Source organism: Folsomia candida, unplaced genomic scaffold (genome assembly GCF_002217175.1).
Source record: "Folsomia candida strain VU population unplaced genomic scaffold, ASM221717v1 Fcan01_Sc006, whole genome shotgun sequence".
Classification (NCBI taxonomy): Eukaryota; Metazoa; Arthropoda; class Collembola; order Entomobryomorpha; family Isotomidae; genus Folsomia; species Folsomia candida.
In genome coordinates this window covers 5,127,473-5,140,909 of record NW_019091198.1, presented here as the reverse complement: position 1 = coordinate 5,140,909, position 13,437 = coordinate 5,127,473, and the positions used below count along the sequence as shown (strand labels likewise).

Here is a 13,437-nt window from a genome sequence, read left to right as displayed (position 1 = left end):
TCCCAAAGAAATGACCAAGAAAAACAACTCAGGATGAGATGTCAAATTCTTCCGAGCTCTGGTGACGGTGCATTATGGACAAAATCATGAAGCGATAATTATGTATTTGTTTTGGCAGCAAGGTCTATTATTCTTTGATTTGGCGAAATCATTGTAGAATAATTCACATACATATGATACAAATTTCATTTCATTACAAGTCATTCACAAAAATATACGAAAAAATTTGAACATTTGTTAACCATGAACTACATTTTCTTACACAGATATATATAATTAGATTTGTCGGGTTTTAGTAAATTTTCACGTGAACAACAATAATATCATACACCTAAGAACACATTTGTTCATAAAGCGTCATAAAACACGCAAGCAAAAAACCCAAACGTAACGTATACTGGTATATAAAGAAAATAACAATGCATCTTATACATGTAAATTATAATTTCGCTCTACATTTCTGCTGAATGCTGATGAAAACATTTTTTTACAAAAAAACAGCACCATTGGGAAGTGGGTACACAGTTAACTACAAATGCCCGGAGCCCGGAACTTGATTTTTCAAATGTTGAAGAATTCCTAGGACCATATCCCTTAAAATCTGAACGAAGGACAATAAAAATATCAATCATGGGGTTCAAGATGACAATAATCAATGAAATAAAAACAATAACGCACCTGAGGCTTGCAATGCTCTTCCAGCCAACTGAAAACACAAGCTGAAAGTTCGGTGAAATTGGCTGTGCTCATTCCACAATTGAAGGACACAAACAATGAATCCATAATGGCTTGGAACTAGAAGTGAAAAACAATATCTTTTGAAATGATTTATTTTTGTAAAATACCTTGAGCATACATTGTAAATTGCAAACGTGAAATACTTAGCATGACATACCACTTTGAATTTTATTTCATCAGAAACTTGTAGTGCAGCATTTCCTGGCTGATTTTGATGTGCTTTCACAATCTGTTCGTAGTTTACTTTCATGATTTGCAGTGCAACTACTTCTTTCCTCAGGGCAGTCAGTTCTTCTTCTTGTTTCTTCTTTTGTTGAAGCAAATACTAAAAAAATCAAGTACAGTTGAGTGTTCTGAACTGAAGGAAACCATCATACAGATCTTCAAAGGATACAATAAAAATGCTTACTTGTATGTAATCAATCGACTTTTGCAGTATTGTAGCTTTGCTTAATTTATATCCACTTAATGAGTCGTTCTGCTGACACATGGGCACCAATTCTTGCAAAGAATCATATCCTTTCTTGATTGCGTCTCGTCGTTTCTGTTCAGCTTGTGTGTGCGCTTCTCGACGTCTTTCTTTGTAGCTCATACTTGAGTTGCCTCCGTCGGTGTCTTCGTCGTCTAGAAAATAAAATAAAATAAAACACGTTCAGGTACATGTTAAATAAAGAACAAACAAAACTTTGACAAACTTTAAAATTTGCTTACCCGTATTATGAGCTGAGGACGACAAGGTGTTGATGGATCCAGTACTGCTACATCTCGAGAAGGCAAACTGCTCCTTCTCGGAAGGGCTGATGGGCTCCAGCTTGAAAGTGTCGTCCTTCACGTCTGCAAACCAATTAAAATTTAGCTTCTCAATTTTCAGATCAGATGGCAACCATTTTATTTTTATCTTAGCTTTATCTAAATCGAATTTCAAGACAACCAAGGTTTTGAATTAATAGTAGCAATAATGACAATATTCTTACGGTGAACATACCACATATAAATAAACTATTGATTCATCAAGTAAAGTTAATATTGGCTCGGTACCATAACGCTTTAATTAACAACGAAATTCTGCTTAGCTCGGGTTATATAAATGCCCAAAATTGATTTTCTCCGAATAAGTCAATTATTAGTTTTCCTATGAAGCGAATTCAGAAAGTAGTTAAGAGAAAGTTTATCTTTGACTTTATCAAAATAATGTGACAAGAGCAAGTCAGTTCATTCAAAATTAAAGTAGTAAATTTGCGGAGGAAGAACAAAATCAATGATCTTAATCTTATATAAGTAACTATTCTATGTTCGATTTTACTCTTTTTAGTTTGTTTTTTAGGCCAGAATTACCACAAAAAAAACAGTTAGCCTCTCAGTTAGTCCAAGTTATACAAGCAGAATGAAATTATTGAGTAAACATCTTCACATGAAACAAAATTAAATGTTTTTAAATCAATTTGTCCCAATCGAACCCAAAGGACAACTAGAATTTGTCAAATATATATTAACAAAGCTTGCATTCTATTTTCTCATAATGAGTCGGCAAAAAAGAAGCAGCACAAAGAATGGCAATACAATTGGTGGACAAAGTACACATCATTACCAAACAAAATGTATCGTATCGATCATGTACAGTACAGAATATTCTTCTAGAATGGATAAAGTTGAATGCATGCAACTTGAGTACTTGAGACCCTATATTACACGCTGACGCAACCTTATTTATATGATAACTCGATTTAACAATAGTTTTAGAAACTCTACCACAATCAAAAAAAGTTTTGTTCAAATCCACGTTCCAAAACTCACACTTTTTGTTTTTTATTAATAAATCAAGAAAAAATTTCTCAAGCACAATTAAAATACTGATAAATATATCCTCTTCGAGGAGCTATCGTTGTAATTCTTCACGATGCGAATAGGGAAATGCAACTGTCTGAGAAATACGATTGAAATGTCAAGTCTAAGGTTAAGAACTGTTAATAATGAATAATTAATATATGTAAGAATGCCATCAACGACTTGACAGTGGAGGAAGGACTACATATTAAATATATATACGTGTATATATTAATTGAGTTAAGCTGGAATCGGAAAAGGGACATGATGCAATGGTAAGCTAACAAGTAATAAGCTAAAATTAAGTATGTCTGTATAATCCGTAAGTTATCACAACCTTACAGAGAAAATGTTGACGAGTTGGATCGAAAGCATCAAATCTCAGTCTACATAGCCATTGCACTCTAACTCTTGTACTCCGGGGAGGATATCAAATGACAAATGCATAACGTGTAGCTCTGTTGTACTGCATTTTGTCGAGATAAAACTATCCAGTTATAACAGGTTATTTACTCATCGTATCTATGTTTATGTATGTAAAAATTGAGGGAAGGAAGGAAGGAATTGGTTGTATATAAACCAACAATAATAATCAAACCTGTCAAAGCCCTACTAAATTATGTAGACGCTTAGTGTGACCTCTTTTGAATGCAGACAAATTATGTATTTTTTAACTCCTCTAAAATTCAGTTTAACGGACATGCCTTTAGCAAAAGTAAGTATGTACAGAAATTCCTAATTCATTTATCAACCCACCAAAATGGTGACTGACGATAAATATAACGTATCGTATATCTCGAATTACACAGTTTGCTGTAATAATACCATATAATTTTATCAACTTACAACGGAACAAGCCGTGATGGACGTGTTGTTTGTAGTGAGCCAGCGTAGTGCAGGGGGTGGGGACGTGTGCAACCAAGGCTTATTTCAATTTTATCACTAAACCACCAAACTGACGATCCTCCCTTAAAATATGGAATGTTCAACGGCACCTGCTATGCAATGTTAAACGGCAACTGCTATTGGAACCAATCTATTTTAGCAATCACATGGTGAAATCATGTTGAAAATGGAAATCGGTTTTCAACTGCTGCGTCGTAGTTGATAGTACAAGTATCGTTTGAGACCATCAATGTAGTAATACAACGAACCATGTGATGGTTGAGAGCCCGACCGATAATAAAACCGAAATGCAAATGATTGATGCAATACAACAAATTAGAATATTACTCATCACACCCTAACAATCAGAACGAGCAAGTTTCCAAAAAAACAAATCTGATTACAAATGCAATAACCACTAATCATATCGCTCACTCTTTCTCAAGTGGATGACACTTGAGCCTTGACGTAGCGTTGCATAATCTTTAATCTAAGTATGGAAATAATGCATAAATAATGTGTGGCATAACGTAAACTTTTCTATATAGTACATATCGTAAAGGAGCTACTTTTTAGTCATTTTTCATCACTCCTATTTCGTCATATCTTGGAAATTATTATCAATATTGTACAAACTCACGACGTTATCTCTTTGCTTAATGCAAATGGTTTATTTATGGACGATGTCGCAACTCCATTCTTGTTGATGTTAAGTTCAACTGACTGCAAATATTCGGCCTTTCGGTTAACGGGGTCACCTGTCAAAATTCAATTACGCCTGCTGCCAACATTGGCATATTCTGCATAGTTATATTTAACTTCTGAGTATAGTACTAAAGTCTAATACCAAAAAAACTTTGATGGATAGACACAAATAAGTTTGCATAATTGCCTCGTTGCATACTGTTGTGGTAATTCTTAAAGCTTTACCCACTTCAGTAACCCAAAAGTAATTTTGCAAAGTTACTGAGCTGATAACTTAAAATCTCAAACCAAGTCTCAAACAGAAAATCTGATTCTTCTTTTCATAGAGGCGAACCGAATAAGCAGAACTCAATTGTTGCCAGCAATAAGTAGCAACCTTTACCAAATTTGCAATAAACCCAAGTATTCAGAAATATCTTGAAATTACGTTACCTGCAGAATTACTGCGGTACAAGGTAGCTTGAACATTTTCTCTCGATTTCCGTTCCGCCATTGTTTCTTGTTGTTGATTCAATCAACTTGATTGTCAAAATAATGTAGTTTGGTTTTTAATGTAAAGTATTCCTGAAAACAAATCAAAAATAAATTCAGCAACAATATTCATGTTAACTGTATTAATACTATCTGTCCATTATCTTACTTGAATTGTAACATGCTGCACACTTCATATGTTCCTTGCTCCACAAGGATAAATAGTATTCACCAACTAAAATATAAAACAACAGTTATTTAGAAGTATTGTTTACAGATTCAGATCAGAGGATAACAACAGTTATTTAGTTTTTCAATTATTAATCAAATTACTTGATAATAATTGATAATGAAACCTACGTCACCTTTAAATCACAATTCACGTGTCAACGATTATCAAACAAAACCCTTGCTTCATGCGACTAGAATAGCCTTTTATTCCCTCGCATTTACAGATCTGCATAAAAAATGATTAAATTTTACGATATTATACTAATTCGTAATGTAAAAATACGCAATCACCATTCTAATAATACTATGTAATATTAAATTGATGAGTAAATCGAGGAATATTATTTTTTTTACCTTCGTTTTGGCAGTAAAGTAAAAGTAAAGTTAAGAAAAAACCACTCTCCAGCTGAGGTTGTTGTAGCACATTTTGAGAATGACCTTGAACTTGAATTCGCAACAATTCTTCACTACTATTGTAATGTAAATGTATTGGTTAACTAATTCAGAAGTGTAAATTATCCAAGAAATATTATCTCTGAATTAATTGCGAACTAATTGCGAATTGAGAAGTTGGGTCAACCTTGACCAAGTGAGATTAGTATGGAGATCATAAGCTAATAAAGCTAGGTATGTATGTTGTGTTTTCTCGCATGGTCTGTTTGAAATCCACAGGCTCAATTCATTTCATTCTTCAATTTTATACTTCATGCAGTGAAATTTTGTAAAATTTCATTAGGGTTAAAAATTTAATTTTTTCATATTTATGTCAATGTTAACCTTTTTCACGTGTGAAATCTGGGCAAAATCACACAGCTTTAAAAATTATTTTCACGCACGCCCAATCGATACAAAAATTTTCCCTTCCATTTTAACGTAAATAATTCGCTACACAAAGCAAAATCGTCATTGGTATTGTCAAATCCTTTTTTAACGTGTTTATCTCCTGTTCAAGCGTTAGCCAGTGGCTAACATTGTCTCAAAGGTAAAGATTTTATATAACAATTTTTTTGGCACACATGTCAAAGTTCATAGTCGGCTATGAGTTTAATAGCAGAAAATGAATGTCATTGTGAAAATTTCATGTGCATTCATGTCAAAGAAATTTTATTATTGAAAAGACAACGTACATACCTACCTTAACCCAAAAATCTATTCTCAAAAAACCCATGCCCAGAGCGCCTCGTGGATTTGAGTTGAGTAATCCAAATCAACTGGATCGTCATTCGCCACTTTTCCTCAACACGAGTGACGAAATATATTTTAAATCGGCAACCTAATTAATTAAGTAACCTGGAATCAAGTGGTTAGTGGTTCATTTTATTTGTGTTGTACTAAATTGTTTATTTCAGAAAGTGATTATTGAAATTATAATATCTGAAAATGGGTCGTTTTGATTGTATTTGCAGACAGGAAATCAAGTTACTTTATACTACTGGGGAGAAGTTAGGTACAATTAAGAGCAATTGAGTCATAATTACAATCAATGACAATTGGTCTATTATGGATTATGCATATGACTTATTGTTTGAACTTGGAGTCAAATTTATAATGTTGATTTTGTTTTATATTTATAGTTTATATGCACTTGTTGGAGGTGGTGACCAGTGGATGATAACATCTTAAATGACCTCCGTCTTCTCCAGAACTCCAAATCTACGGACGATATTATTTATATCTAGACCATCTCAAATTTTGAGGAGGTTTATTAGCACAGGGTCAAAAATCCAGCTAGAATTCAAGAGCATGAATGTCTCATCCACAATTTATGGAATCAAGGAACTAAATTCCAACACAATTTGCAGATACGAGGTTCTTAAAATTGAAGAAGAGTTTGTAGAGAAATCTGCGAAACACGGAGCGAATATTCTTAAATCTGGTGGTGTCATAGGCGTACCGACCGATACAGTTTATGGAATTGCAGCGGATGCCCAAAATAATGAAGCGATTGCCAGAATTTATAGCATAAAAGGAAGGGATTTCCGAAAACCGATAGCTATCTGTGTCAGCTCTATTGACGAAGTTTATGAATGGGGAAAAGTTGGCGTTCCTACCAGCTTACTAGATGATCTACTCCCAGGACCAGTTACCCTTGTTTTTGAAAGACAGCCATCACTTAATCCCAATTTAAATCCATCTACAAATCTGATTGGAATCAGAATCCCAGACAATCGATTCATTGTTAATTTGGCAAAATTTCACGGTGGACCAGTCGCTTTAACTAGTGCTAATTTCTCAGCTTGTCCAAGTACCCTTGAAGTTGAAGAATTTAAAGAGTTATGGCCCTCGCTAGATTTGGTTTTTGATGGGGGGAGACTTTCAATTTGTGAGAAAACGGAAAAGATTGCACGTGCCGGATCTACGGTGATTGATTTATCTTCCGAGGGCTTTTACCGTATCATTAGGGAAGGAACATCCCACACAAAATGTGTACAAATTCTACAAGATAAGTACAACCTTCGAAGGATTTAGAATCAGACAAGACGACGAACAATTACCACAACGGGTTAATTTTAATGACAGACTGACAGTAGTGTTTTATATTGTTCTTTTACATTTCCTTATTAAATAAAAATGTTCCGCCAATCAAAATCATCCGTCGCGGCCCTTGACAGTGCTGACAGTGCCGTGAAAGCAAGTTTAATTTTACGACTCAAGGAATGTGTTAGTGAAATTGTTATGAAACACACGGCTGCGAGCTGGGTATCACTGAAAAATGAAGACGCAACCAACATGTTGTGTTGGATCCTGGAGGCAGTATTTATCCACGGACTAAAAAATACTTTCATCAAGTCATTGTTCACCTCAAGAAGAGAAAATGCCATTCCAAACCCTTCTTTCTGGGATTTTGTCATGATTTTTAGCCACCGTGATGTGATTGAACAGATTCGAAAACTCAATTACGTTAACAGTGATGTGGGGAGATCGAGAGCATGGATTCGAATTACATTAAATGAAATGAGCTTAGTTAGCTATTTGGAAAACATGTTTCGAAATCAGACTTATGTACGAAGTTTCTACAAGCCTTCCGCTTTTCTACGAGATTCGGAAAAATGCGACATTTTAAAGAATTACCTCGTTGGTGTGGTGGAATCCTGTAAGTTTGAGTTGGTTGTGGACAATAGTCTTTTAAATCAGTGGACTAGTGGACCCCTTTCCTTAGTTGGGTTATGGATGGACGATAATATTTCCCAAGGGATTGATGTTGCTTCAAACATGGATTCCGAAGATTTACAAACAATTCCTCAACTCGGGAAGGTGAAGAATCCCGTACCTGAATTCGTTACTGCCTTGCGACGCCAACCACTTCTCGCAGAAGAAGATGCACTTCGTATCATAATGGCATCGAAGCCGTCGTCTTCCAGTAATGCATCCAGCCGGCGCAATTCAGATGCAAGTCAATCTGGAGCAACTGCTCATGGGAAAGAGTCCCCAATGATTGTTGGTAGTTATTCCGGATCTGGTGGTTATGGATCCAAAAGAATTGCTGACTCGGTGCTGTCAACGCAAGATCAGTCCGCATTTTCAACAGTGTCCAAGTCAAATTCAAGAAAAGAATTATCATTAGCAGATATCAAGCAGAACGAGTTGCAGCACAAAATAGTCACAACGACCTCCACCTCAAAGAGATCAGAAACTGTTCAACATGCAAACACAAGTTCGGAGAAAGTTGTTCAAGAAAGCAAAGTAATTTTGGATGTGACGCCAGAAGAACCAATTATTCCTAGCTCGAAAATCATTCTTGACTCAGACGCAAGAAGCTCTAGTAATGTGGAAAATGAAGAATTAAGTTACTTGGATCTTCTTGCGGCGTACAATAATGAAAAGAAAATTGGTGCTGAAATTTATAGTGGTTCAAGTATGGAAACCACAACTGATAATGATGGTTTGGAGTCTTCAGATATCACCACTTCCTTTGTAATTAGCTTGATATAATATTGTGCCCATCCGTATTTGCGTTTCTAAATCATAATAATTGGTTTATTAATTATTTCAGACCGACTCTCAAAGACTGAAGCAGCAGGATGGATGGCAGATAATTTTCACCTATGATGCAAATAATCATTCACCTGAAATGGTAATCATTTTATTACATCATGTTATGGATTAATCAAGAGGGTTTTATAATATATTCAGTCAACATCTTGAAACATGAATTATTTTTTAGTACTCTCAAATCACGGAATTTGTGGGCAAGATTGCAAATGAAGTCGGAATGGATATCCAGCAGTACAGTTGTAAATGTTGTAGTGCACCTATTGGAATGAGCATTGCAATAGCTAGGTTTGTTTGTTTTTGCCAAAGAGTTTTTATTATTCCTTTATAGGTTTCAATTAATAAAGTATCTTTAAATTTTATAGAGTATGTCACTTCACGGGGAATTATTTTTGCAGTAATTGTCACCTTTTGGACATGAACGTGATACCATCTCGGATACTTTTGAATTGGGATTTTACGCTGTACAGCGTTTGCAGATTATCTCACGACTTTATTCAAATGGTAAAGGATCAACCACTCTTTGATTTGGAACGAATTAATTCCAAATTATATACTTTCATCGACGAGTTGAGCGAACTTCGCGTAAGCTAACTATATAAAATACTTGATACAGCATGAATTACATATGAACTTCAAATTTTGTATTCATGTTTACAGGATCTTAGGACAAAATTATACTATGTATCAATGTACCTTCAAACTTGTAAAGACGAAACGGCATTTGAAGAATTTAAAAAAGAAATGTGTTCACGGGAATATATATACGAGAAGATTCATCTTTATAGCTTATCAGTATGTTAGACTATTATGTGATAATTCTAATTCAATGATTTATAACAACTATAATTTACATGCTCACTGCTCATTGCTTTTTAGGACTTGTTATCAGTTACCAATCGAGCATTATCTGCTCCCTTAACCAAATTACTTAAATCAGGAAAATCTCACATAATTTCGTGCAAAATATGTAAAGCGAAAGGCTTCGTTTGCGAAATATGCAAAAACCCAGAAGTGATTTTTCCTTTTAACTTGGAATCAATTTTTAAGGTATGCAATTTATATTTCTGATATTATTTCACGCTAGACCACAATAAACTGACCATGAGTCTATTATGATTTTTTTGTAGTGTCGATCTTGTGGTGCTGTTTACCATGCCAAATGTATGAACCCTTCGAAACCCTGTCCTCGATGTCAGCGGTGGAAGAATATTCCTCAAGACAAATATATCTGTGATGATGATAGCTGATATATATAATCTGCATATAATGTGCTCTAGATATATAATGAGGGATTTTGCGATACAAAGAATACTAAGGATACCAAGGAATCATGATTACCCTCATTAGTACTTCGCACTGTGTTAATTTATGATTTGCTACTTACGTATATTTGCATTTGAAATAGCATGCAATAATAAATTGTGACTTAATATCTGATATTCTATTTATTTTTTGATTTTATAACTAGTTTGTACAAATAGCAATACTCTTACATAACTCAAATCTTAATCCAAGAATTCCTACCATGTTGATTAATAGTTACAAAATAAGGAAATGGATATATAATTTGTTTTATGCGTTACTTAAGTAGCATAAATTAAGTAGCGATACACACGAACTGTTTATCCATCTGTATCATCGGTACTTGAACCAGTTACTGAGCTAACACCCGAACCATGTCGTTTGCTCAAATCCTTCAACTGCTTAATGACGTAGGCCTTTTCTTCGCCAAACGTCTCCCCATATTTTTCACCGTTAATCATCGTGATGAGGCGAATTAGTCGATCCTTATTTTTCGTGAAGATTGATTTTACTTGCGGAGCAGGATCAGGATCGGCAATAAAGATTTTTAGAATGTGAAATCCCTCCAATTGAATATTTCCAGAGGAAGACGTCATGAGCAAAATGATTCTCTTCAGATTTGCTCCGTCCTGTACGTATTGTCGCATGAGGTCGTAAAATTGCCTCTCCAACAGCAACCTGGACAAGAACCTCAAACTGCCCACTTGCGTCACATAATTGTCACAAGTAAGCAACTTGTCATAATTTGTGAAAAACTTGTTGAAATTCTCCTTAATATATTCCGCAGACTGCTTTTTATGTTCCATCAAAATTGCTTGGAATGTGATGAAAGCATCAGAGGAGGTCTCAAAAGTTGACGTTTTCAGAAACTCGAAAATTTCGTAGAAATATTCCGAGTACAGAATCAACTTGGCCAGCGGTTCGTAACGGATGCATTCTCTGAGCATCCTTCCAGTCGTCAGTGCAAGGGATTGGTTGTGGTATCTACAGATAGCATGGTTTAAACATATTAAATCTTTATACTTGCGTAAAATTCAACTTTTGCAAAATTTTCTGAGTATTATTGCAAATGTTTTTATATATGTACGCACCCATCCAAAAGAGAAAACAAGAGTTTTGGGTTGCCCTCCAGATAAGTGACCATGGGTCCCTCAGAAACAGGGCGTCGAAATAAGTTGCACCAAATGAGACAGGCAGTTTTCCTCTCTTCGAATCCAAGAAGTGGGATTTTCATCACCAACATGGAAATAAAGCCAGACTTGACCATGACGTCTGTAAGGGAAGCGTGCTCCTTGTCGTTCAACACTTTCTCTCCCTTGTCTCCACAAACGCTAATTCTGAGATGGCAAAGATGCTTCGAAATCAGCCTTTGATTCTTGGCATCAGTCAAACTGAGGGGGGTGGAGTCGTCGTCGGGGGAAGTCAACGAGCTCAGCAAGTTGTTCAAGTTGTTAAGTCTTACTTGTGGGGTGGGTCGGGAAAGTGAGAATCCTAGAAACCTTTTCTCCAACATTTCTATATTTCAACACAGAGTAAAAGTGTCACAAATCCAGTCAATGTATCTCAACTAATGCAGTCTAAATCTCACTTTTAATATGAAAAATTATGACAATTTATTTGTACATACCTTCTTCCTGTGTTTTCTTGCCAGACATTTTTTTCAGTCGAAACCCCATTTGCTCTGGATCCATACAAAACTTGTGACCCTTAAAAATTGACTTGTTGTTTTTCATCTGACTGTTGCCCTCTTTGTGATTGCTGCTGCACAATTTATCCAACTTATCTTCCATGCTTTTTGACTTTAGTGAAAGCATATCAAAGATCCTGTCCTTGGAGGAGTTTACCCCGTTGTCATAGCCGACTTTTTTATCCTCACTTCTGCAATCCACAAAGTTTGCGGGTGTTGATTGGAGCTTGGACAGCTTCGCTTTTCTCGGTATTACTTCCATGCCGGTGGTGATGGTGGTGGTGGTAGTGGTATTTTGCAAACAATAGACTTTATTCCTTTCGCCAGCGTGTTACTACTTTCTGCACCAAAGAAGAAGGAAGTAGCATAAATTTTTAAGAGAGTCAAGATATTTGGCAGGAGGATGAGTTTGGTGTGAATGTATCTGTACATGACCAACCCTAATGACGAGTTTTAATTTAACAAGGAGGAGAGGTTATGGTAGGCAGGCATGCATGTACTAACGCCTCATTTTACTTTTACCCCATTGCATGCTTGACCGATTTCAATTAGGATATTCTGATGGCAGAAGAAGAATAACAATTAATACGCTAATTCCAAGCACTTACGTTAACATCGTTGTAGTTCTTCTTGAAATTGTGTACTATATGACTTTAAAATCACTTATTATGCACTTTATGACATGCAAAAAACGCGAACTTTTGCTGCGACGCACACAATTTCCAAACATGAACAAATAATTATCCTTTGAGTTGAGACAATTTCTGTAGCTAAATGTTCCTTAAGAAGATGTGCAAAGAGTCCATACGACGAGTACAATACGGTTTATGAATCTAGAGTAGAATGCTTTATAAAAGCAACTGATGAACACGAGCAAAATTTAACTGCTCTCGTACGACGAGAGACTTTTGGGGCTTCGTTTGTCGTTCTTTGTATGTATCCACCTGCCACAATAACTACAATACAACTTTATGCTCAAGATGTTGGAATAAAGACAAAGAAAATGTAACAAGTATTATACTTATATGAATTGCGAATTGCTAATCACTCTGAATTTTAAACCACGAAAATTATTTATGATGCACATAGAATTATTCGCTGTTGCTTACCTCAGCCGAGCAATTAGTATTAAAATATTAATTTAAAACCATTGCATGGCATCTGTGAGATTTATGTATGAATTTAGAAGCGGTGATGATGTGATATATGTATGTACAAGTTTCTAGGATATTTGGCTTCTAACTGCTTATTAGAAATGTATATGGCTTCTTCTAGCGAATGGATGGTGGAAGTGATCAAAATTGTTGATTCTACATAAAGTTAAAAGTAAATATATATATCTTTACTTTTACTATAATTCTGACTCTGGAAACTGGATACTTTTGTTTAAATGACATTCAGGCGAGCATGCTTACTGATTTTATTTCATTCGTCTAGTCCAATTCCACAGAAAAACTATTATGGAATCTATTATTGCCACCATGCAGGAAATGGACACAAGCGTGAAGCAATTCTTTGTGTGTTGTAGATCCGATACATGTACACAAGTTACACAACTCGTCACACAAACAATTTAGAAAAGAAAATAGATCTGGAAA

At 35.3% G+C, this 13,437-nt stretch overlaps 4 protein-coding genes across 6 annotated transcripts; 2 read left to right on the top strand and 2 right to left on the bottom strand.

The window, feature by feature from the left end:
- Positions 1-105: 105 nt before the first annotated feature.
- On the bottom strand, positions 106-5,349 carry LOC110850807 (max-like protein X). Of its 2 annotated transcripts, none has more exons than XM_035852784.1 (9): positions 5,209-5,349; positions 4,957-5,080; positions 4,793-4,858; positions 4,585-4,716; positions 1,450-1,572; positions 1,148-1,362; positions 896-1,063; positions 679-795; positions 106-601 (listed from the first exon to the last, which is right to left on the bottom strand). In XM_035852784.1, exons 4-9 carry the CDS (start codon positions 4,643-4,645, stop codon positions 530-532), a joined length of 756 nt encoding a protein of 251 aa, XP_035708677.1. In that variant the 5' UTR covers positions 4,646-4,716; positions 4,793-4,858; positions 4,957-5,080; positions 5,209-5,349; the 3' UTR covers positions 106-529. The 2 variants fall into 2 exon arrangements, with proteins under 2 accessions (XP_035708677.1, XP_021954069.1); XM_022098377.2 differs by having other exon boundaries at positions 4,989-5,080.
- A 26-nt stretch (positions 5,350-5,375) lies between these two features.
- Positions 5,376-7,360, top strand: LOC110851225 (yrdC domain-containing protein, mitochondrial). Its single transcript, XM_022098914.2, has 4 exons — positions 5,376-5,481; positions 6,029-6,157; positions 6,261-6,301; positions 6,429-7,360. The coding sequence occupies exon 4, from the start codon at positions 6,478-6,480 to the stop codon at positions 7,321-7,323; it is 846 nt and encodes a 281-aa protein (XP_021954606.1). The 5' UTR covers positions 5,376-5,481; positions 6,029-6,157; positions 6,261-6,301; positions 6,429-6,477; the 3' UTR covers positions 7,324-7,360.
- Positions 7,361-7,400: 40 nt separating this feature from the next.
- LOC110851223 lies at positions 7,401-10,287 on the top strand. Its single transcript, XM_022098912.2, has 7 exons — positions 7,401-8,769; positions 8,849-8,929; positions 9,020-9,135; positions 9,213-9,432; positions 9,508-9,642; positions 9,727-9,897; positions 9,978-10,287. The coding sequence occupies exons 1-7, from the start codon at positions 7,426-7,428 to the stop codon at positions 10,095-10,097; spliced, it is 2,187 nt and encodes a 728-aa protein (XP_021954604.1). The 5' UTR covers positions 7,401-7,425; the 3' UTR covers positions 10,098-10,287.
- LOC110851224 (calcium-binding protein 39) lies at positions 10,277-13,355 on the bottom strand. Of its 2 annotated transcripts, XM_022098913.2 has the most exons (4): positions 12,448-13,355; positions 11,780-12,180; positions 11,244-11,667; positions 10,277-11,136 (listed from the first exon to the last, which is right to left on the bottom strand). In XM_022098913.2, exons 2-4 carry the CDS (start codon positions 12,099-12,101, stop codon positions 10,473-10,475), a joined length of 1,410 nt encoding a protein of 469 aa, XP_021954605.1. In that variant the 5' UTR covers positions 12,102-12,180; positions 12,448-13,355; the 3' UTR covers positions 10,277-10,472. The 2 variants fall into 2 exon arrangements, with proteins under 2 accessions (XP_021954605.1, XP_035708676.1); XM_035852783.1 differs by having other exon boundaries at positions 11,780-13,355.
- Positions 13,356-13,437: the final 82 nt, after the last annotated feature.

Coding starts and splice junctions, on each gene's coding strand:
- LOC110850807 (XM_035852784.1), bottom strand. CDS start 4,645: ATGGCGGAACGGAAATCGAGAGAAAATGTTCAAGCTACCTTGTACCGC. Junction 1,064..1,147: donor AGTCGATTGATTACATACAA/GTAAGCATTTTT, acceptor TGATTTTTTTAG/TATTTGCTTCAACAAAAGAA. Junction 796..895: donor ATGAAATAAAATTCAAAGTG/GTATGTCATGCT, acceptor TTTCACTTCTAG/TTCCAAGCCATTATGGATTC.
- LOC110851225 (XM_022098914.2), top strand. CDS start 6,478: ATGACCTCCGTCTTCTCCAGAACTCCAAATCTACGGACGATATTATTT.
- LOC110851223 (XM_022098912.2), top strand. CDS start 7,426: ATGTTCCGCCAATCAAAATCATCCGTCGCGGCCCTTGACAGTGCTGAC. Junction 8,930..9,019: donor ATAATCATTCACCTGAAATG/GTAATCATTTTA, acceptor ATTATTTTTTAG/TACTCTCAAATCACGGAATT. Junction 9,898..9,977: donor ACTTGGAATCAATTTTTAAG/GTATGCAATTTA, acceptor ATTTTTTTGTAG/TGTCGATCTTGTGGTGCTGT.
- LOC110851224 (XM_035852783.1), bottom strand. CDS start 12,101: ATGGAAGTAATACCGAGAAAAGCGAAGCTGTCCAAGCTCCAATCAACA. Junction 11,668..11,779: donor CAAGAAAACACAGGAAGAAG/GTATGTACAAAT, acceptor GTTGAAATATAG/AAATGTTGGAGAAAAGGTTT. Junction 11,137..11,243: donor TTGTTTTCTCTTTTGGATGG/GTGCGTACATAT, acceptor TGCTATCTGTAG/ATACCACAACCAATCCCTTG.